Here is a 23,858-nt window from a genome sequence, read left to right as displayed (position 1 = left end):
GGGGCTTGTCACAGGAGGCGTCACGACATGCAGCTCCAATACACGGGGCTCCTTTCATTTCTCTGTCTGACATGTTAAGTGTGATGGTACAAAGACGTTCCATTTTAATTGTTTGGACAGATCACTCAAGGGAGAAGGGCTTTGATTTTGGGTGTTGACAGAATAGGCACAGGCCTGCTGAGTTGCTTTGGTGTCTGTCTTGCCAATTCTGCCACCGCACTGTATTGATCGCGATAGGCTGTTTACCTCAGGCAGCACATGAGCTAAAGGCCGAGCTTTGTCCAACCGTTCACCGTAGCTATTGTTGGTGGAATTAGGTTACTAGAAAGTGCTGATGCAGAGATGACTTGTTATAGCTTCACATCTTTTGAATTTGTAGGCAAAAATCCATTTAATCAAATCTTGGCTCATAATCAATTTTTACTGGTGATCTTTCAGGTAGATATGAGGAAAGCTATGCAGCAAGCTTAGTGACAAACAAGCCATTGATTTATAAGCAAGAGTCAACTGTATTTGTAATATCTGTATTAAATAAGACAAATAGGCACTTGAGCTGTGCCGTGCAGGCACTTTATGAAATAGGAGCATACTTCGATGAAGTCTAGTGAGTGGTGAAAAATCACCTGTTGATGGCCCGTAATGTAATAAAACATTCCTTTTGAATGGGTGTGAACCATGATGTCTCACAGTCCATTAATATTCTCCTCCTGTGCCCACATCTTGGCTCTCTGCTTTGGGGGAATGATTAGGGTGACGGGCGATGACACACGAAAACAACTTCCTTACCTCCCTTCTTCTCCTCCCCAACTCTCGCTTTTCTTCGCTTCCCTCAACCCTTTAACACAACAGCCACAAATTACCCACTTTGCTTGCAATATTATCGGGGCAGATCGTTGGTGTCCATAATTAGAGTCTTAGTGTTGTCTAGCCTCCATTAGGCTAACAATAGAGCATTGGAACAGGGCCACTTTGGGCAAATAACATGTTGAGAACACTTGACTTTTGTGAAGAGAGATAGTGAAAAGCATCAGAGGCCATTACTGATCCAAACAGCCTAAATGGTTCTGTGGCCAGTGGCTCTGTGAAAGCCATGGATAGGCAGACTATGGAATCATCTCCATTGCAGAAATCATTTACACAGGCAAAGATTCATAGGATGCAATCACAAGCAGAAACACAGACACACACGTCTATATGCTGAGATGGTGACAGTGTTTTCCCTTTCTGTGCTCATATTCCTTTGACAGAGACGCAAATACAAATATCATCAGACTGCACGCTGCAGCCTAGTGGAGCTTGTATTTCAATCACACAGCGTTAGATAGCTTGCTGCTGAGTTTCCTCCCAGGCTACAGAGAAAGAGAGAGAGAGAGAGAGAGAGAGAGAGAGAAAATAGTGAGCGCTCAGTATTCTGAGCCCAGTCCCCGTTTGATCTCCGTCATCGCCCCTCTAAGACATCATTGTGTAACACTGTAAAAGCGGACGGCTTCATGGAGCGAAGGAAATATCAAGGAAGTTATTCATAAATATTAGATAAGATCAAAACAGCCGGTTGCTCTCAGACTCTGTGCTCCTGGGTCAAGTCATCCACATCCCTTTGATTTTTTTCTTCCACTCAGGCTGAGCAGGGAGGATTGAGTATGCATTGAGACTGAAGGACATCTCTTCCCCCCCAACACACACACCCACACGCACACACATACACCTTAAAGAGCTGGAAAACAGGAAAAAAACACAGTCATATTCTGTTACTAATAAGCCACAAATAAAACACAACTATTGTTATGTTTCATTTCTGATCAACACATTTCATTATTCATAATTCTCTTGTTTTGATTACCGTCCCAAACGCACAGCACGCTGAACCTGTGGAGATTAATAGGCAGCATTCTCCAAACTCTTCCTCCTCTCCTCCGGAGCTGACACAAATTGGTGAAATATCACTTTGATCATGCCTCCTGAACAACAAACAAAACCCAAACCTAATTAGCCTAATTCAAAATTGTTCCAAATGCTTCTTTTTTTAAAGAAAGCCTTCCTGCTCTGTGCCGTTGTTAAAGATAAAAACTACGGGCACCCGGACAGCTCAGTTGGTAGAGCAGGCGCACATATCTAGAGGTTTGCTCTTCGACGCAGCGGGCCTGTGTTCGACTCCGGCCTGCAGACCTTTGTTGCATGTCATTCCCCCCTCTCCCCCCTTTCATGTCTTCAGCTGTCCTGTCAGTAAAGGCCCAAAAAATATTATAAAAAAGAAGATAAAAACTAACTTGAACATCAACGTTTTACCTTTGCTTGTGTGTGTGTGTGTGTGTGTGTGTGTGTGTGTGTGTGTGTGTGTGTGTGTGTGTGTGTGTGTGTGGGTGGGTGAACTGAGCAAATGGGTCTCCAAATCTGACCTTTGACCTTTTAATTGACAGAAGGAAGGGGGCGCCAATTGCTCTGATGCATCAGTTCACTTTCCTCAAGACCACTTATGCCATTAAGCAGAACAAAAGCAAAACTTCTTTAAACAGACTTGCGGGCTGTAGCTGTTTTTCCGTTGTGGGAGAGCTCGCTCTGCTGACTCCTTTGTTGATGTTAGTCATCCCATTTGGGTAGAAATGTCAAGTGGCATGGGAATTAAAAAGCTCTCTGATTTATTGCACCACTTTAAAGAAAAAAAAAACTGTAAAGAATTGGTGTAGGTTCTGCTGATATACTAACTGTAAACAGGATAAATAATCATGTCAGTGGTTTCGCACTTTTAACGTTGTATGGAGTTTTTACTATTGTCTTGGTGATCACATCAACAGGCTTCTGTATCACCTCATGCATATGCCAAGTCTACCGTGAAATAAACAAAGTGCTCATCTTTTGCTGCTGGTGCCACTAAATTGCTGTAAAGGTGATCCGTCGTGTCAGCTTCTAATGCCAATAGGAACTTTTCCAAGGGCAGCAATGCACCAAAGCTATACAGCATTTGAAGTGTTCACTTACTACAAGCAGCATGAAGTCTACCTTGCAATGCTAGCGGATTAGCTCACGTTGCCTTGCTAACATATGCAATGACTGCCGGCGAGCTCTTCCCCATTAGGTTTGCACATCAAAGGCGGCGGGAGAAGTTCTTCACAGGCAGTTAAAAGTGGGCTCAGTGTGGATCTTGTAAATACCGTCTTTGAGTCTGTGCCTCTCGGGGGACACTTCACACACTCCTCCACTCAGGAGAAGGGAGGGAAGAAAGGAGAGGAGCAGTGACAGGCATCAGAGGGGGAAGAGGGGATGGATGTGTGGGGAGGAGGTAGCAGGTGGGGGAGGTTCCTGAGAGCCCAGTCCCCTGTCACCTCCAGGATAGGATCTCTGGATGAAGAAAATCTCTCCTCTCCTCTACTCTCCTCTGTATCTCGCTCTCATCGTCTTCCTGCTCTTCACACTTCACATGATAGCTGACAGTGAAAGTAGAGCATTGCTGTTTTCTGTTTTCTTTTGAGTCATGTTTTTCATAACACATAAATAGAGCATGCGGCATCATGGGAATTCTGTGATTCTGTGTTTCAGTATACAGGCGGACACAATAGCATCCACTCTTCTCAAGTGTTGTTGAAAACATTTTATCATAGCTGTTTGTAGGGCTCTGGTGAGGCCCTTGACTCCGCAAGGAGCAGAAAGGAATAAGAGATGTGTTTTGTTAGCAGCCACATGAACACACACGCACACACGCAAACACACACAGACACACAGACATGCACATACTGCCTGCTCCCAAGCCCATCGTTGCCTGGTTTTGCAGACTGATCAATGCAAATGCTGTTATTTACCCAAGCCTGAAATGAAAAGACTATGGATCAATTTGACGCACTTCCATAGGGTGTGCTCACAATGGCTGGCTGGCTTTTTTGTTTCAGCTACACCCCCCTTCTCCTCCTCTTATGCCATCCACCCCTCATATAAACAAGTCTCCCCCCACCCCCGAACATCACTAATGCATAATATACTACAATGCTCTCTCTCTCACGTACACAAACCCATCATCAGTGCATTCTCTCCCTGCACTCTCTTTCTCTCTTTTTCTTTCAAACACACCCTCAGTGTGACACCATGGCTGCATCCGCCTGAGCTGTGTGTTAGTGTATCTGAGTGTGCACGTGTGGGATGTGTGTGCTTTAGGCTGACCCACTTTCTGTGCTTGGCCAGGCTTGTGCTGTTGCCGCTGCTGTGTTGTGCTGTGCTGTGCTGTGCTGTGCTGCTAGGGGGAGATCCCTGAAGACTCCCCCGGAACAGACTTCAGCTCTCCTCCTGACAGACACTCACCGTGGCATGTTATCCCCCCCGTGGATTGGAGACCTCTGCCTCTCTCCCTCTCTGTCTATGTGTGTGCATGAGTTTCAGATACACCTTGATTCAGATGCACAAATGAATACTCACAAAGATGCATGCACATGGGTGCACAAGCAGTAACAACATCCTTACTAACACAAACACACACACACACACACACACACACGGACTCTCACACACATATGCAAAGCACATACCATCCCAGATCTGTATATTTTTAATTCCATCCACCCTCCTCCGGCTCCTCCTCCTCTCTTCCCTGTGTTTGTCTGGAGTTATTGTTTCAATCTTGCTGCATCAGGGGGCCCCTGAAGGTTATAAATTAAACATAAATGCAAATGCGCTGAGCCATTGCCCTCCTCCACCTCCCTCCTCCCACACACACACACACACACACACACACACACACACACACACACACACACACACACACACACACACATCCTCGCCATTCAAACAGATCAGTGTGTCTGCGAATTAATAGGAGAACAGTGGGCTTTTTTTAATGAGCGAGAGAGGAATTTAGAGTTGCAAAGCCACAGCGCACACATCCAGAGCTGCAGCCGAGGCAACGGCTTGAAAAGCCGGCGCCATCATAGAATATGTAAATGCTCCAGGTCCCCTCACTGTCAGCCTTAGTGTTGCTCTAGATGAGATCAGAGCTGAGGCTTTGATCTGGGACACTGATGGGAGCCAGAATCATCATGTGCACAAAGTACAGAGAGCAGGAAGGGTGTGGATGAGGCTTGTTCTAATCAGAAAAGGTGCACATAATCAGTGATGAATGCCTAACATGAAGAAATTTTGATTGTGTAAGGAGAAATCGTTTTGTGTACACGGACGTAGACCCACAGCAGTTACTTATGTCACCTACACATTTCTATTCTCACACACTCACATACACGGAGGGTGTAAACGTGATGTTTTCTCGGGTTGTCCTATAGATAAATAGCCATCTGGTCTTGTTGATGCTATAGGCTTGGCCCGAGTATAGTGAATGGTGAAAACCATGGAGACTTTGTAGTTGGACAATAACAGTGTTATAGCTTTTATTCTCTGCCATATGGGCTCATAAAGGCAAACGGCTGGGAGGGGTTTCGGGGATGTCACTCTCGTTTATTCTCATATGAGTGTGCTTCTATTTGGAATAGAGAGAGATTAAGACTTGCTGTAATAATATGGTTGTATTTTTTCTTTGTGTTACACAAGTAGTTAAATAAATATTTCAGTTAGTCTGACCTATCCTCTCAATCATTACGTGGTGTGTTTCTGCTTGTATTTTTGTAAAGATTTATTTAGTTTTTTTTAAGCTCTGACTTGTACTAACACTGTATTTCCAGCAGGGGTCTTCCCATTGTCATGGACGTGGCTTCATAGTGAATTATCAGATAAGGGATAGCATAAATTGGGCCTCCTTGTTCACCAATATTTGACCTGAAGCAACAATTTGGTGTTAGGAAAAATGCTCATCACTACCTAGTCATTACCATTACTATGGTCGTTATTTTTGTTGTCATCATCGCATGTGTTCCCACTGCTACCACAAATCCTCATCATTAACATGGCCATCCTCAGCGCAACTCTCAGCCCCAAATCCTTCTCTTGCCACACACCTCCCCCCCCTCCACCCCTCTTTCATCCACAGCTCCCTCTGTTGATCAAATGCATCTGATCTCATCAAAGCAGACCCTCTGCTCATTCAAGTCCCAACACACACCCCAGCTTCTTTACTAAGCACTATTTTACATTCATCTTTGAATACCACTGATGGGATAGCATATCTTGTAGACTTTTGTGTGGTCCTAGACTGCAGCCTGGGGTTGGTTTTCTTTATGTGTGTGTGTGTGTGTGTGTGTGTGTGTGTGTGTGTGTGTATATATATACACACACACACACACACACACACACACACACACAGTATACATATCATTATAATTTCAGACAGGCTCCTCTCTGAAAAAGTAATACCAGTGAAGGAAATTAAAGAATGTAGCCTTTTATTCAAATAAGACCCTAATGAAGAATGGCTTTAATATATATCTAATATTCATATTACATTCTATGGAGACTTACAGTGAGTTGATAGAGACCTAATCGTACTGAATGGAGTTTCCACCTCCTATCACACCCAATAGTCAGGAAGAATATGATATAGTGTAGGCCTATAGTTTGTGATATTTCCATAGTTTCCCTCTTATTACCCGATTGCTATGGTTCTTTGTTGAAGAGGAACATTACTCCTTTTCAGGCTGAAAATAAGTGATTGGAGCACCTAGGGGACGAACTATGTGGTGCTGATATTACAACATTATAGCTGCTATAAAGTGCGATTACATTCTTATTCCGATGGCAACATTATTGCGCCCAGCTTGTGGTTGCGTGTCCGACTCCTGTCAGAGCTGCAGAGAACTGGCTTGAGCCGAGGGACAGAGAGGGTGGGAAGAGGGAAAAACAGATCTGGATAATTGCGGAGAAACTCGCTCGGGAAAACTTAACATCTGCTTGTGTTTATTTGAAGGATCCATGTGGACCGGAGGAGCAGTGTCCGTGCTTAAATTGGAATATCCCAATCTGTGTCGGTTATTGTTTTTTTTTTTTTTATAATATTTACTCTGAACTCAATGGAAGGAGTCGTTCCTTGAGCGCCTGATGTACACTTATTAAAAGGTATCTGGATATTATAATGTCAATAAGGAAATTGGTCCTGTAAAAATATTGCCACCATCGATGTGTCTTTTTTAAAAATTGTAATATCAACCTTCAAAGCATCGTAAAACACCAAAACATCAAAATGCAGCATGCGTAATCGCTCGCTACTCCAGTCCGGGTTTTCCATGTGAGGCGCGACGGAGCCCCGGAGGTGGATAAGCTGGTAGAGCCCGCTCTCTCTCATGCCATGCTGGGCCACAAGGGCTCCGGGAGACGCTGCTACATATTACCGAGAACCAGGATGGAGGAGAGGCGGAGGGGGGAAGAAAAAAAGTTTCGTTTAAACCTGGCAGAGAAACTTTCAACATGAAGCCCCACTGACGCACCATTTCACCACCACCACAGCAACGCCAGCGCTAGAACAAAGCTTGCTTTTACACTGAATATATTTTTCTCCTCCCAGCTTGTGTTTTTCTTCCCTCTTGTATTTTTCTCTCTGTGCAAGGCTGGTCGGGGCTTGCTGTCACTGCGCGTGCTGAGATGTTGGAGTGACCATGGCTGCGCAAGTTGCATCGGCTCCGACTAGAACTAATAACAAAAATAAGAAATTATCCAGCGGTTTGGGTCCGGAGCTCAATTCAGGGAAATCCGGAGGAGGAGGGACCGTACAGCGGACTGGACCGATGCTGGGTGCCGGAGATGGGACTCTGAATAATGTAGACCATCACCGCCGAAACGAGCTCAACATGGTTCATTCAACTTCCACGACTCGCAACGCTTCGGACGGACACGACAAAGATGGACATAACCTCACGTCCGCCTCGGTTTCGACTAATTCAACCTCTTCCTCGATGGAAACGGGTTTGATCGCGAACCACAAGCTGAAATGTGTGGGGAGCGGAGACCCCCCTCAGTCTCAACCGCCGCCGCAGCAACAGCAGCAACCGCCGCAATTCAGCCAATTTGCGCCACATCAGCAGCGACAGATCCAAAGTAACAACACCGTCAATAATAACGGCCAGGGGCCCCGTGGGGACAGGGTTATGGAGCACCAACACCACGGTGGCAAAGAAAACCTGTTGGGGGGCCAGGGGGAGCCACAGCAGCAGCACATGCTTGGAAAAGGTGAGGGGGACCTCACCTGTAAACCCGCAGAGAGGATGATGGGTACCAGGTACGAACACTCTAACTTGGGGCCAACTAGTAACAACTCTGAGTTTAATAACAACTATTACAGTCCAAGGCCCTGTTATGAGCAACATGGCGGACAGCAGCAGCAAAGCAGTGGGATGGGGATAACGCACTCCTCGGCACATAACAGCATGGACAACTCCCACGAAGCAGGGTACCACAACAGCCAGTACAATCAGTACCCGGCGTACCGGGCGGGCTACGGCGGTGGGGCCTACGGGATGATGGGCCCCTCTGGATGCCGGCAACCTGGTAACATGTTGATGGGCAGTAACTCCGCAGGAAGCCATGGCAAGTCTCCCCTGGGAACCGCTCCGGGTGGCTTTCAGAGGTTCCCAGGACAAACACAGCAGCAGCATCCCTCAGGGGCCACCCCGACACTCAACCAACTGCTGACGTCCCCAAGCCCCATGATGCGGGGCTACGGCGGGGCATATCAAGACTACAGCGGATCCACGGCGCAGCAGCAAGCCGGCATTGGCCTGGGGAAAGACGTGGGGCCCCAGTACGGAGCCTCCACGGCCCACGGCTGGGCAGGGCAGCAAAGAAACCACCCTCATTCAATGAGTTCAGGCAACGGAGGGCAAGGCCTCGGCAGGACGCAGGTAAGTTTCGGAAACTTCAGTGAACTTGGGTGTCTCAGCGCTGGTGTTAATCCACCCACATTCTTTTTTTTTATCAAGGAGATTTTATGCACAAGAAAGGCCAAGACATGAACAATTCTGACTTGTTTAATATTAGAACCGCTGAGTTTAAACATGACAGGAAAAGGGAAGAAACCCTCATATCAGAAATGTCGGCTATTGCTAAAGAAACGGCTTCATTTAATAGCTAAATAATGAGGCGACAATAATTGATAGGCTCAGATGATTTTGATTTCCTCATATTTTGTGTAGTTTATGTTTTTATCTAATCTTCGTATTTTATGTTTGATCGGTGGATTAAAAAGCATCATCTGTGTTGTGCAGATTCACCTCTCTGCCGACGTGGTGTCAGACTCGTTGCGAAACGCCCTGTTTAGAGGACGTGTTGTGTTCGAGGCGCTCATCGAACAAAGTAAAAAATATTCCTATAGAAAATGTACATGAATTAATTTTTACAAATGCCGACGTTCTGTAATATTTCTCATATCTTCATGTGTAACTGGTTTGGAAAACCAAACGGACACATAGCGGCCGTGCAACGACCGTCTGTCCCTCTCCGTGCGCTTTGCATCTAGCTGGAGCGCTTCTGTGCGCCTCGTTTATTCCCATGCAGCTCGGAATTTGAATAGTGGAGGTAAACTGGCTAAAAGCTCTCCGTACTCCCAGCTCGCAGTTGACACCCAGTCTGCCATCTGATTGGCTCCCTGTGGTCCTGCTGGGCAGACAGCACTTAGAAAAAAAGAGGATTGTTGCAGGGATCCTTGTCCACGGCTCTGTGGTGATGCTGCATTCATATCCTATGGGAATACTCCAAACTTGGAGGCCGTCCAACGCAATAATTGAAGTTTGATAAAGGTTCCAGATAAGTATGCTCATAATGTTTCCACACTGAAAACATGTACAAAAACACTGCAACGTCACCTCGAAATGACAAAAAGGAAATGTCATTCATGTGGAGTTATAATCGTCAGTCTTTGTTTGTTATATTTGATAATTATGTATCATTTCAAGCTAATAAGAGAAATTGTCCAACACATTTATCTTGTGACGTTAATCTATTATGAAAAAAATGAATAGTTTTTGCATTTATATTTTTAAATATGAGGAAAAATTCACTTTTTCTCGAATCCCTCTTGTTCACAACCACATTTACAACAACCCCAGCAAGCTGAGTTCTGTTAGCCACTGCTGCAGCTGAAAGTTAAATGCCTTGCTCGAGTACTCCTCTGTGGTAAAAGCTGACGGAGAGAAGAAAGTGTTACTGATTATTCAAATATTCCTCCCTTTGTTTTTGGGGTGTCTACACTCATTGATCCCTGAGGGCCCCCAAAAACCCTGTGCTGAAACACTGATGTGTCAACAGCGTGCAGACCTACAGCAATGGAGAGGGAGTCACTGCCAGTTGACAACTCTGCCCCTCAAACAACACAGAACAGACATTATTCTGCGGTTGTTTTTGATGCACTAAATTATTTGCACTGCTGGATAGCACATCTGGATGACTGGGGGGTAAGGTGGTAATGCATAGCTTATACTGTCTGCCTCTCTCAAAAAACAAAAGCAGTTCATTAGCCTACATTGTTTCAATCAAAGGCAATTTGTGTTGCATGCTGGAGGAATTAAGTGAATGTTTTAGCGTGGGAGGGTTGGCTGCGGTATTGATTGTATCAAATTATGCACAGTTAAGATGGCCGCTGGAAAACCAACAGTAATCTTACTCCTTACAGTAATTATTGCTGATTATGTGCAGATTGATACATACATATATACGGACCAAAAGTTTGGAACCACCTTCTCAATCAATGCGCTTTCTTTATTTTCATGGCTATTTACATTGTAGATTATCACTGAAGGCATCAAAACTATGAATGGACACACACATATATGGAATTATGAATTTAACAAAAAAGTGTGAAATAACTAAAAAGATGTCTGATATTCTAGTTTATTAAAGTAGCCACCCTTTGCTCTGATTACTGCTTTGCACACTCTTGGCATTCTTTTGATGAGCTTTCGGAGGTAGTCACCTGAAATGATTCCCCTATAGTCTTGAAGGAGTTCCTAGAGATGCTTAGCACTTGTTGGCCCTTTTGCCTTCACTCTGCGGTCCAGCTCTCCCCAAACCATCTCGGTTGGGTTCAGGTCCGGTGACTGTGGAGCCGCAGCACTATTCTCCTTCTTGGTCAAATAGCCCTTACACAGCCGGGAGGTGTGTTTGGGGTCATTGTCCTGTTGAAAAATAAATGATGGTCCAACTAAACGCAAACTGAATGGGATGGCATGCCGTTGCAAGATGCTGTGGTAGCCATGCTGGTTCAGTATGCCTTTAATTTTGAATAAATCCCCAACATTGTCTCCAGCAAAGCACCACCACACCATCACACCTCCTCCTCCATGCGTCACGGTGGGAACCAGGCATGTAGAATCCATTTGGTCACCGTTTCTCTGTCGCACAAAGACACGGAGGTTGGAACCAAAGAACACAAACTTGGGCTCATCAGACCAAAGCCCAGATTTCTACTGGTCTAACTTTCATTCCTTGTGTTTCTTGGCCCAAACAAATCTCTTCCACTTGTTGCCTCTCCTTAGCAGTGGTCTCCTAGCTGCTTTTGCACCATGATGGCCTGATTTGCACAATCTTCTCTTAACAGTTGTTCTAGAGATGTGTCTGCTGCTAGAACTCTGCGTGGTATTCATCTGGTCTCTAATCTGAGCTGCTGTTAACTTGCGATTTCTGAGGCTGGTGACTCAGATGAACTTATCATCATCAGCAGAGGTGATTCTTGGTCATCCTCTCCTGGGGCAGTCCTCATTTGAGCCAGTTTTGTTGTAGCGTTTTTGTTGTAGTTTTGTGTAGTTGATGGTTTTTGCAACTGCACTTGGGGACACATTCAAAGTTTTTGCAATTTTCCGGACTGACCAACCGTCATTTCTTAAAGTAATGATCGCCACTTGTTTCTCTTTACTTAGCTGATTGGTTCTTGCCATAATAGGAATTCTAACAGTTGTCCAATAGGGCTGTCGGCTGTGTATCAACCTGACTTCTGCACAACACAACTGATGGTCCCAACCCCATTAATAAGGCAAGAAATTCCCCTAATTAACCCTGAACAGGCACACTTGTGAAGTGAAACCCATTTCAGGTGACTACTTCATGAAGTTCATTGAGAGAACACCAAGGATTTGCAGCACTATCCAAAAAGCAAAGGGTGGCTACTTTAATAAACTAGAATATAAGACATGTTTTCAGTTATTTAACACACTTTTTTGTTAAGTACATATTTCCATATGTGTTCATTTGTAGTTGTGATGCCTTCAGTGATAATTTACAATGCAAATAGTCATGAAAATAAAGAAAGCGCATTAAATGAGAAGGTGGTTCCAAGCTTTGGACTGTACTGTAAATATATATAAACATATTTTTTTAATATCCAAAGACGCCTTAATGAAAAAGCACATCAGTCAAAGCATACACTTATATGAACCATATGAACCACCTTATACTATTTATATTTCTTTTTAGTGAATATAATTCCAAAAAAACAGCCTCCTAAACACATCTTACATGTAACATTTTATACTGTAAATGTGTTTTTTTCTTTTTTTCTCCTTAGTTTTCCAGTTCAGGAGTTAGTGCTTGTGTGACTGTGTTTTTTTTCTTAACTCTACCAACATTTCAGCAGCAGTATATTCAAGCTACAAAAGCCCCATGTTTAATTCATATTTGGAGAGGCAGCACTGCTCTCCTATGCACTGACAGGCTGTGTGAGAAAGGCGAGTGGTGTACTGCATACTACTGCCTCCAAATTGGCCCCGTGATATGACTGCGCTTCACTTCAGAGTGCGTTTGGTCGGAGCACGCCTCTGTCACCTGTTGGCACAGTTTCCCCTCTTTCAAATTCAATTTCCCTCCCCACTGCCTCTCTTCAGGACCAAGCTGTGAGCGAAACGAGTGCACCTCATTTACACCGCTGTCTCCCCCCCATCACACTCACTTGTCTGGCCACTCACCAAAATGAAGACAGAGCCCTGTGTGTGAGCGTGCGTGCGTGCGGACGTGCGTGCATATGTGCATCCTTGCGTGCGTGTAGAGATACATGAACTATGTTATTCGGAGATGTGTGTTGAACCTGCTCTCTCATCAAAATTACATTGTCCTACTTTTTTTTTTATTGCTGTGGCCTATTTGATTGAGGTATTACAGAACAATATTGAGTGTTCAGTTTGTGACCTTTTGCCTAAATGTGCGTTTTTCTTCAAGTCAGCTGCTTTAAATCCAGGTTGTTCTGTTCAATATGTGTTTTCCCTTGTGTATGTGCAGTGTGTCCCTATAGCAGTAATACAACAGCCTATGTGCATTCCTAATGACTTGAACTGACATCATAAATTAAACAGCATATTTTGTCTCAAACTTTGTGTATCAAGAATATGTCTGTTATTCACTAACCAGAACACACGCAACGCAGAGAACAATACAAGTCATTAGTAGATAATAAGGGCCTAGCAAGTTGGAAATAGTATCGTTGTTTAGATAATTGCAGCAGCAACTCATTTAAAATCTGACCTAATAAAACAAAAATGAATGGGTTTCCACTCATTTATCACTTTTAATCTCAGTGTTTTGCCTTGTTTTTCTAATGATTGAAATCAAAGCTCAGTAATTCTCAAATGAAAGACGAGACCCAGTCCTATCCTTGGTAATGTGCTTACCTTGAAATGATTTCTGCTCGCAGTGCTCTCCAGTGCATACTGTTTACATTTCTCTCTTATGAATTATTAGCGTGATACGAACAAAGACTTTATAATAGGAGCAATGCATCAATGTCACATTGTATTATGCGGCTATCTCAGGGAGCCTTGTGCATAGTGATGGGCTCGACTGTGGCTGCTGGAATTTAATTTATGGTACATGTTCTGCATTGGACAAACAGCCCATGGGGGTCTGGTCAGGAAATGGACGCGCGCGTGTGTGTGTGTGTGTGTGTGTGTGTGTGTGTGTGTGTGTGTGTGTGTGTGTGTGTGTGTGTGTGTGTGTGTGTGTGTGTGTGTGTGTGTGTGTGTGTGTGTGTGTGTGTGTGTGTAGGAGAAGGCTAAAGCCCCTTTGTCAACACTAAGCAGTCCAACCTCCATCCTGCCCCTCTCACAACGTCCCTGTCTCTCGCTCTCTGATTCCTCCTCTCAGGTCGTTTGTTTATGTTGGTCTGTTTACATATCTTTCTTGGCTAGCTAACGCAGTGCTGATTAGCAACACTGGAGTGACTTTGTAATTTGCTCTGTTGCGTCCGATAAGAGCCTCGTGCAGCGTTTTCCATCTTCCATGGATGAAACACAGATCCTGCTTAGGTAATTAGCAGGCCGGGGTTATCCCCGCATGTGGTTTCCACAAAACGCCAATTAATTCAGATTTTTTGAATATGAATTTAAAAAATAGACTGTCCAGTTGCGTCACTAGACGAATGCTTATGTGTTATTAGCTGGCTTAATAAAATAATTGTATTTATTTTTTTTCTGGTTCTTCCATGTGCTCGTAACATCCGCTGGAGTTAATGGTTGTTGTGTAAACGCCCTGAAGAAAGGATTTAATCACTGCGAGCGTGCGTTGATTTGGTGTCAGCTGTTTCTCAGCTCTGTTTCATCCCAACTGCCAGCGTCAGGAGGGAGCAGAAACATCCGAACAAAAGCAATTTTTGGGAAGAGAGTAATTGTACATGTGGGGGAATATGACTTTTCCTTGTGGATGAGGTAGTCCCAGGCTTTTTGGATTTGATTTAATAGTCCATTTTATTTCTCAACCTTGTTTAGTCTGTGTCAGCAGTGGTGGATTCTACCATGTGAGAAAACTATAGGCGTCCTCTGGCATTATGGGATTTGTAGGATTTATCACAAGTCTGTTAAAGGGTTAGATACAGCACCTAACAGGTGTATCACCACTACTTCCTCTGTGTCTCATATAGCCTAATGGACCCTATTGCAATGATTCCATCAAAAGCAAAGAAAACCTTAGAAATGTTACATTTTAAATGAAGTTAGCCCTCTTCCTAACATCTATCAACTGAGTTTAAGTGGAAAAAATTAATTTTGAACACTGGTACAACTCCAAGAAAAATTAGTGAAGTCCTTCAACCTTTAATCCTTTAATAGTATTTGTTACAGTTCTTTAGTGCCTGCCATGCAGCCTAAACAATTTAGGCACATTTTTGTGCGTTCCTGTTGTAAAAATGTTGCTTTTGCAATTATTTATACAGCCAGTGCATTCCTGTGAATATAAATCACAGAATTGTCTTGAGTAAAAAAATAACCTAAAGTTTCTTTGATTAATTTCTTCAGTTTTATGTCTTTTTTGTGATTTTATTGAATTTTAATTTCTTTCAAAGGGTCATTATATACATAAATCTACTTGCATTGAAACTTTGCTGCTGTCTTCTCTGTGTAAACAGAGAGAGTATAGGAAGGCCAAAGATGTAGAAATGTAGGCGATATTTGAAGTGAGTCACATGGAGGGCTGCTGACTTCTGAGGAATGGGCCTGGCCGAGTTGACAGAGAGAGAGAGAGAAAGAATCTGTATCTGAACTCTGGCAAATCTCTGCATAGTTAAAATCCTCTCCCACTGGATCTCACCCTGCTTTAGCCTTGTGAACATTGCAAGGAAAAAGTGTTTATGAGTTTTGGGCCTCACACACAGATATATTGGGTTTCCTCCCTTCAGTTGTGTGTGTGTGTGTGTGTGTGTGTGTGTGTGTGTGGTTGCTTGGTTGGCAGGGCACCAGGTCGGATGACAGTGGGTGCTGTGGTGGCACCCCCAAACTCCCCCTCCACCCTGACCTTCACATATGCTAATTAGCCACGTGGAGCTGTTGAAAGGAAGGACCCCCCTCCTCCCCCTCTAACCCAGAGGGAGGGAGATTTGTTTTTCTTTCTCTCTGTCTCGCTCTCTGTTTATTTCTCTGTATATGTGCAGTTAGCTATATACTTACTAAACAGACAGTGCTCAATACTATACAGTTTTCTTTTCCTTTGAAGCCATCTCTTTTTTATTCTTTCTGTATATTCTCTCTAAATGAAGTCTTTTCACTTTTATCTGCCTCATGTCTCTGGCTCTCAGTAGCTAGCTAGGTTTCCCAAGGGACCAGCAGTCAGTTCACAGGTATTTAGACAGCCAGCACATCCTATCGAATATTTATACACTGTACTGAACAGATCTGTGGCCCATTACTGAAACACTGTCCTGCTTACAATAACTGCTGCCTTCACTTCCCTTCTCTCCTCTCTGGCCAACAGAAGAGGAAATAAGAAAGTTATGGGTCAGTCCCACTAGACAGTAATAGTTTTGTGATTACAGCAATTAATGCGAATTCAAAGAGTCAACATGACATGTTTTAGATACAACCAAACTCTGCGACTCCTTGCTCTTTATAGTCTAAAATTAATGGTCTGATGGTTAAACTCAACAAAAGACAAGAGAGTAGGATTTAGAAGCTTTATTTGTTTTTATTGACAATTTCCAGTATTATAAGTGTGTGTGTGTGTGTGTGTGTGTGTGTGTGTGTGTGTGTGTGTGTGTGTGTGTGTGTGTGTGTGACTTCATGTATGAACTTCCAACCGCCACCATCCTCTCCTCTCACCAGCCAGTAACAAAATTATCATCACTATCATCCGTCACTTTACACATCAAAGCATCTGCACTCCTCTCTGTTTCCAGACTGTAGACTGTGCACTCCAGTCACACATCTTGCTGTTTGGTTTGAGTTGATCCTAATCAGTGCTGGCACAGTGAGACCATTTGCTCAGCTAAAAAAAGAAAAGAGAAGAATACAACCAAACAGCACAAGCAAGTCGCTGTCTGTGGTGTGTGTGAAGCACAGAGAGACAAAAATAGAAAAACGATGGACACGGACGACGCACCGAGTTTCTGTTGATGAGTTTTGTCTGTTTTTTTCGGGTCGTCTCTTTTTCTCTTTTCACTTACTTTTTTTTTTCCTTATCTGTTGCACACACACACACACACACACACACACACACACACACACACACACACCCCTCTTGACTGGTCAACCGTGTATTTTCAACATGTTCTTTTCATCTTTTTCTTTTCTTACTAAACCTTGTGTGTGTGTGGTGTGTGTGAGAGAGTGAATGTACAATATTTGTGATATATAGACACTAATCACAATAGGACAGTTGTGGTTGAACGCTGCCTCATTTAGATACATTTTATCTCGGCAATTAAGGAAGCAACTTCACACCTCATCCTCCTCCAAACACATAATGCACAATGAACACTCTCTTACACACACACACACACTGGACATACTGTATGTGGGAGAAAATTGTTGTGTTAGAAATGTGATAATAAAGTCTAGCATCGGGTGTGGACTACAGATTTTTTGTCTGAGTATTTCTCTAATTACTTTCATTATGCACCTCTTTGATATGGCCAGACTTGTATTCTACATTCAAGCCACTCTTCTGACACAAACCGGACTAACTGGATTAGATATCGACAACACAAGTGAACTTTATTTTGAAGTTAAAATGTCTTATTGCTTCTAGATTGAAATTCCTCCAAAGGATATCAATATGGTTGGCAAGAGCAGATATTCGCTGTTCCCAGTAAATCTCCCCATGCAATTGTGCCTGTGTGTGTGTGTGTGTGTGTGTGTGTGTGTTTTCTAAGTGCATGTGCACGTGTATCTCCCTACTCAATGGACATCCATAGTCACTGTTGGCTAAACATGCAAAGGTTACTATAATGTCAGACACATGCCAGAGGGAAGTGTGGAATACCACATTAACATAATCCATAGACAACTGTCCCATTTACAAACATTGCTGTTCCGAGCTGATCGCCACAGTGCTGCAGGAGCACATGACTGCTTTTGCTTCCGCTGCGCTGCATGAGACTAAACACAGGAACTACAACACAATGACAGCCCTCTGACAGAAATACTCTTCCAAGAAAAATCGGCGGTTGTCAGATTTTGGCATGACTCGCCAGGACAAATTATGATGCTTGAACCTGAAACATTCCTCTGCTATACCCTAGGCAAATTCTGACAGCTTGCATTGCTCACACAGTTACAAAATGTGAAAGTATTGTTGTCTTGTCCGACCTGCTGGCCTCTGAGTGTGTGTGTCAACAGTTTGCTGTGTATTGTGAGAACTTCTAATAATTCAGTGGGTAGAGACTTGATTTAGGAAGAATGTATTGGAATCAGACTTATAAAGACCCTGCTGTGGTGAATTATTTGTCCTTCTGAGGAAGTTGGGGCTCAATATAAACAGATTTACTCCCGTGTTAATGTGGGAATATGAGAATAGGTTTCCAGGGCTTTTTATAAACCCCAAAAAATAGCCACAATTTTGAATTAAATGTAGTTGTGTGTTATTTTCTTAAGCAATGAGGCCAATTCTTCTGGGAGTAACTTGCACAAAAATGAATACAAAGCAACCATTGGACATATATTTAAATTGTTTAATGTTAATTAGATGTTTTATGTTAGTTGAGGTGGCTAACATGTTGCCCTCTCACCCGCTGGGGCTGGAGTCTGTGCAGACAGTTGGACTGATTGTTTTAATAATTATGTGTGCATAAGCCGGAAAAGAGATTCTTACTGCCTTTTGGAAAAATACATTTTTATATTTACAGCTCGGTTTGTGTGAGTCTACGCTTTCAGCTGCGTTTTGAGGGATTCATTGTTTTTACTCACATAATGGGTATTTTAATTAGTCTGTCTCTGGAAATTCCCCATGTGTGTTGTGGTTTGCGTTGGACACTGCAGACTCCCACAGCTCCCAGACATTTCGCAACTTTTTTACACATTGGCTACATTCCAAAAGCAGAGTCATGTGTGGAAACTTCAGCAGTTTCACATTTTCTCATCTGTATTTTGAAGCATAAACAACCTCTCCATCGCTCTCTACTGTTGTTTCCAAGTCTCTGTCGTTTTGTCTTTTGGATGCTAGCTGTGGGTGACCTTGGCTGGTGACTACAGTGCCTACTCATTAAGTAGTAAAGATGAATGGATCCATTATAGCAGGGGGAAAAAAAACGAGTGTGGCCAATTAGTGGTAATTAACAGCGGAGAGGGCGAGGCGCTCTGGAGGGCACCCTGACCAGGGCTGTGGGCGGGGGCAGAGGGGAGCAGGGGGCGTGTGTGTGGAAGAGATTTAGATGTGTGGAAAAGTGCATTAGTAAAGGTGTGCAGGAGGTGATTATAGGTGTGTATATAGATGTGATAGAAAGGTTAGTATTTTTGTGTGTGTGAGGGAAGCAGATATGGTTTTGCGACCAATTTATGTGTGAATGTGTGCGTGTCCAGTGGTGGAGTCTAATGTATTCTACAGGGTAAACTGTATATTGGCCAGCATCTGCCTTTCTTTGGGGGGGGGGGCATCATAGTGGGGGGTCTGGGTGTCCTCCCCAGGAAAGTTTCATTTATCAACTATTTTTAAACATCAACAAATTTCCTGTACTCGGATACACTTTTATGAACCAATTTACAGTGGAAATACTTATTTTTTTTATATACCTGCGTGCCACGTAGACTGCACCACTGTGCGTGTCATGAATGTAGAATGTAGAATGAATGTACTATGAATGCGTTGAATGCTATGAATATGTAAACAGGGGTGGTTCTAATGTTAAAATGTATTTAAATGTGTCTTATGGGAATGTGCTTACGTGTGTGTGTGTGTGTGTGTGTGTGTGTGTGTGTGTGTGTGTGTGTGTGTGTGTGTGTGTGTGAATGAGAGTTAAGATTATAAGTGGGGTTTGTGGGTTTATATGATGGTTAAAGGACAATTCCAGCGCAAAATGAACCTAGGGGTTAATAGCACTTGTACCAAGTCAATTGTTGTCCGGGATCTGTTTTCATGCTCGATGTGTCTTGCATGAAATGCGCTAGCTTGAAACAAGCTAGCGCAAACCCCTGATTAGCTTATAACGCTAGTAGTCAGGACATGGAGAAAGTAACAAGCTATAGATGTGTTGCCTTGCAGACATTCCTGCATGCTGACAGATGGGAAAGTCACAGGGGGATTTGGCACGTTTGAACATTTAGAGATGACCGAGGTCAACAGCCGGCAACACCTCTCTTTGACTTTTGACCCCTGATGTGATGTCACTCCCCCTTCAGCAGCCCTTTGGTGTGGCCAGGGGGCTCGTTAGGCAAAGGTCTGAGAATAAAAGGCCCTGAAATGCCAAGCCAATATACCATCAGTGCTAATGAACTTTTTGTGATGATTTTTGTTCCTAATTAGGTTGTTTTTTTTGTGCTGATCTGCAGTTTTTTAGCATCTCAGCATCAAGGAGAAATTCAAGGTTGTTCACCGAGAGACTGTCTTACTCACCCTCTGTCTCTCTTTCCGTTTCTCAGCTCCTGCGCTTGATTTATTCACCCCTCTTACCTCCCGTTTGTTTTATCAGTTCTTGGTTGAAATTGTCACAGACGTAATGTAATCCTTTGGGTGCCACTAGCTGGGAGACTCACACGTGACCATGCAGTCGGAGAGATGGTTGTGTGTTTGTAATGGTGTTGGCGGTGGGGTGTCTAAATAGTAGGTAACATGTCTTGTGTCCAACATGGAAATGACGGCAAGTCAATAAAGCGATGTTCAATATACCATGGAAGAAGGCTGTGTTGTCATTTTAACATACATGATAGAATTGGCAGTTAGTGAGAGAGCGCATTTGTAGAGGCTGGAGTATTTTTAAGGTATTTTGCAAAGTGCTGGTAGAGCGCTGTTTTCCGGGCCCCTGGAATAGCAATTCTTGGTAAATGGATGGTTTGAGGAGTATACAATGTATTAGAAGTCAATTGTGCATGGGAGGGCCTATTTTCCATATCGCTAGTCGAAGAAGTGTGTCACTCTGTGTGTGTGTGTGTGTGTGTGTGTGTGTGTGTGTGTGTGTGTGTGTGTGTGTGTGTGTGTGTGTGTGTGTGTGTAGCTGTTGCTGCATCTCTGCCTTCGCGGTACACACACACAAACACATTCAGACTGCACATGCCCCCGCTCCATCTATGCTCCTGTTGCTCCAGCGTCTCTCTGCCCTGTCATGTGCAGGTTTGCCTGTATGGTGAGGTTGAGGGGGGGTTCACTGTGGGGGCCTCGCCGTACATCAGAAACCATTACCCCTAATGGCCTCTTTCCCCACACCCCGCACATCCATTCCCTTTCCCTCTTCTGACATTTATTTTATGACTGCTTACATATCAAATATTTAAATAAACAGAATCGGGGGCTTCAGCGGAGGTTGGCCCGGGGGTGACTGGGGAGTTGCGGCAGAGGGAGAAAGAGGATGGATGATGACATTCATTTCCGAAATGAGGAAAGAAAAAAAAAAAAACAGGGTTGGGTGGAGGGGTGGTTGATGTGATAGGTGGGAGAGAAAAAAAGCGACAGAGAGGAAGGGGGAGAAAAACTGCTTCGCTCGGCTCCAATCAAAGCCCGTGGAGGAGGACGGCATGTTTTCCGCTTACGCTCGACAGCAGCAGCAGCGGTGACAGACGTGTGTGTATGCGAATGTGAGTACGGGTGGAGCATGTGCACATTGTCGTAGGGCTCATCCGTCCGCTTTTCCTAGGGTTGGGAGAGAAGGCCCTTGTGGCTCGTAAAAAGCAGCCTGCTGTACGGAAGCAATATCGCGGCAACCGCCAAGGAGATCAGAGCATGACGCAAAGTAACAAAGGGAAAAAAACAAGAAGAAGAAAAGAAACAAAGTTTAGGGTAGCAATGAGAGCAGGTAGAAAACAAAGGACAGAGAGTGGGAATGAAGGTCAGGATTAGGAAGATTTATCAATCTTTTCCTCGGGAGAGGAAGATGGAGAGACGGCAGGTGACGAGGGGGAAGGGGAGAGGTAGAGATGGAAGGGGATAATGTGCATGTAAAAATGTAGAGAGACAGAGTGGTCCTGGGACGCAAGCGGCCAGCCGTGTGCTGGCTGGCATCGGTGGGAGGCCCATTACTGTCAGGCTAATCTTAAAATAATTAATTGCAAAGTCAACTCTTTTTAAAGAGTATTTTAATTGAATCCTAAATTAGGCTTGGGAAAGGGGACACGTCCTGCTTTGCTACAAGTCTGTTCCCATTCTCCAGTCACAGACACACACACACACACACACACACACACACACACACACACACATACACACACACCAGTGTGTTGTGTGTGCAGAGGCGGGCAGCAGGAAAAAAAGACAACAGGCAAAGGAAATGCTAATGAAATGCATATTTGGAGAGAAAGGGCCCATCTATAATTTAGCTGTGCTCTTTGAATGTGAATGATGTGTGTGCAAGCGCTGTGATTTATTTTTGTTGTGTAGAGGGATAATTCTGTCAGAGTAGGCTTTTATTCTTGTAAACAAATGTGGGGAAAAGAGCAGAATAAAAGTGGAGTAATAAAGTAAACAGAATGGTATGAATACATTTAGCTGCTGGCATGAATAATTTGTATAGGGAATGGAGAGGTTTGATGAAAGAGAGATGACAGATATGAGAGCTGTGATATTGCCGGATGAAATTTTGTGTTGGGCCTCCAATTTACTATTTTCTGGCACTCATTTTTTACGTTTATGTGATGGATTAGTGCTGTGTATTTTTTTCTTTCCCGTAACAAGTTAGCACAAGTAGGTAGAGCATAGCCTTATCACAGACACATGAACACACCCAACATGCACCTTATAACCCCTCAGGTCTTCCAAGGCTCTTTTGCACTAGCCTCCACACTGAGGCTCTGCTTAAAATGAGCACCTCAATCAATATGCTTTCACTTACACACACTGCTGCCCACATGGCTTCTCCTGGAGGACCCCTGCTAAACTGTAAGCTATAGAACTTTCTGGATCAAAGCTTCAGGAAAAGGGTCTGCCCTCCATAAACGTCAACCCTGCTCTATAACTCTGGCAGGAGCCAGGGAAGAAAGATGGCACAGGGTGCGAGGTCAGGGAGACAATTCTGCAAGGCAATAATGCAGTCAACAGATGCCTTTTTGTAAAAACTAAAAAGTTAGAAAACTGCATTAAATTCCCGGGTAGTTTAGGCCCTTACTTTAAGCTATATAAACTCTTCAAAGTAAGTGTACATTGAGATTATTTAAGTGAAATTTGCTTTATTTTACAATATGTGTGTATATGACGGTAATTAATTTAGATATCCATGGTAGTTGTTCTTTGTTGATCATGATTTGTGAAGTAAGTATAGATAGGAGTTGTAGTCAGTTGAATTGCTTACTGTGCCTCAATCTCACCTCCGCAAAGATACAAGAACCAGTCATACCACTCCGCCAACATGTTGGCCCTTGCTGATGTTAACCTCCTAATGCACTGGTTTGTGCACTTCAGGTTCAGCTTTATTGTCATCTGTATTAAAATGCTTGTCAGAAATGAAATACTATGAAATTCTTCAGCTCTGGCACAAGAATCTGGCGGCATCTGTATGACAAATCAAACGTTCCTCATGCTGTTTTCCAAATGTTTGAAACCTATTCAACTCCTATTTGGCCCAGATCTGACAGCTATAAACTTGGCTCAGAACATCCCATTTTCTCCTGGCTGACTGGGATAAATAACAGCAGAGCGGACAATATTGTGGTCTAGCTGAGCACGGCTGACTCTTCTGTCTCTGTGATCCCTCTATCAATAAGGAACACAGGCCTGTCAGAAGGCCTGCCAACTGTCTGGCTGTCCACACAGCCTGCTCTCTATGCAACATCTGGACACAGATGGTACGCACTGATCACGCACAAACACACACACACACACACACACACACACACACACACACACACACACACACACTAAATACACAGACACATGCACACCTTCCTTTACAGAATCGGACACATGGGGAAATGTGTGTGTTGCAGCCAAAGAATTGGTGGCTTCTCTTGGGAAATATGTGCTTCCCTTTTAATATATCTGGCCTTTATTAAGACCTGAACATAAAAGGTAAGTCAAGGTTCAGTGTGTAAAACAACTTATGACCAGGTTACCTATTCTGTCCATAGACGGGCTTGCTCTGATTTAGAAATGTGTTACTTAATGCTGAATTTAATAACATA

At 43.7% G+C, this 23,858-nt stretch overlaps 1 protein-coding gene across 4 annotated transcripts in view; it reads left to right on the top strand.

The window, feature by feature from the left end:
- Window positions 1–23,858, top strand: part of LOC117935707 (AT-rich interactive domain-containing protein 1B-like) — a 201,893-nt gene that overhangs the window by 23,869 nt on the left and 154,166 nt on the right. For 2 of the 4 annotated variants that reach the window (XM_034858100.1, XM_034858099.1), the window contains exon 1: window positions 6,743–8,759. The exons of 1 other annotated variant lie outside the window; for it this stretch is intronic. In XM_034858100.1, the coding sequence (XP_034713991.1) occupies window positions 7,518–8,759 (1,242 nt within the window). In that variant the 5' untranslated portion in view covers window positions 6,743–7,517. Of the gene's footprint in view, window positions 1–6,742; window positions 8,760–23,858 lie in introns of those variants that run through there. One more of the 4 variants, XM_034858101.1, reaches the window with a different exon arrangement.

Source organism: Etheostoma cragini, chromosome 20 (genome assembly GCF_013103735.1).
Source record: "Etheostoma cragini isolate CJK2018 chromosome 20, CSU_Ecrag_1.0, whole genome shotgun sequence".
Lineage (NCBI taxonomy): Eukaryota > Metazoa > Chordata > Actinopteri > Perciformes > Percidae > Etheostoma > Etheostoma cragini.
This window is presented reverse-complemented; position numbering and strand designations above follow the sequence as displayed.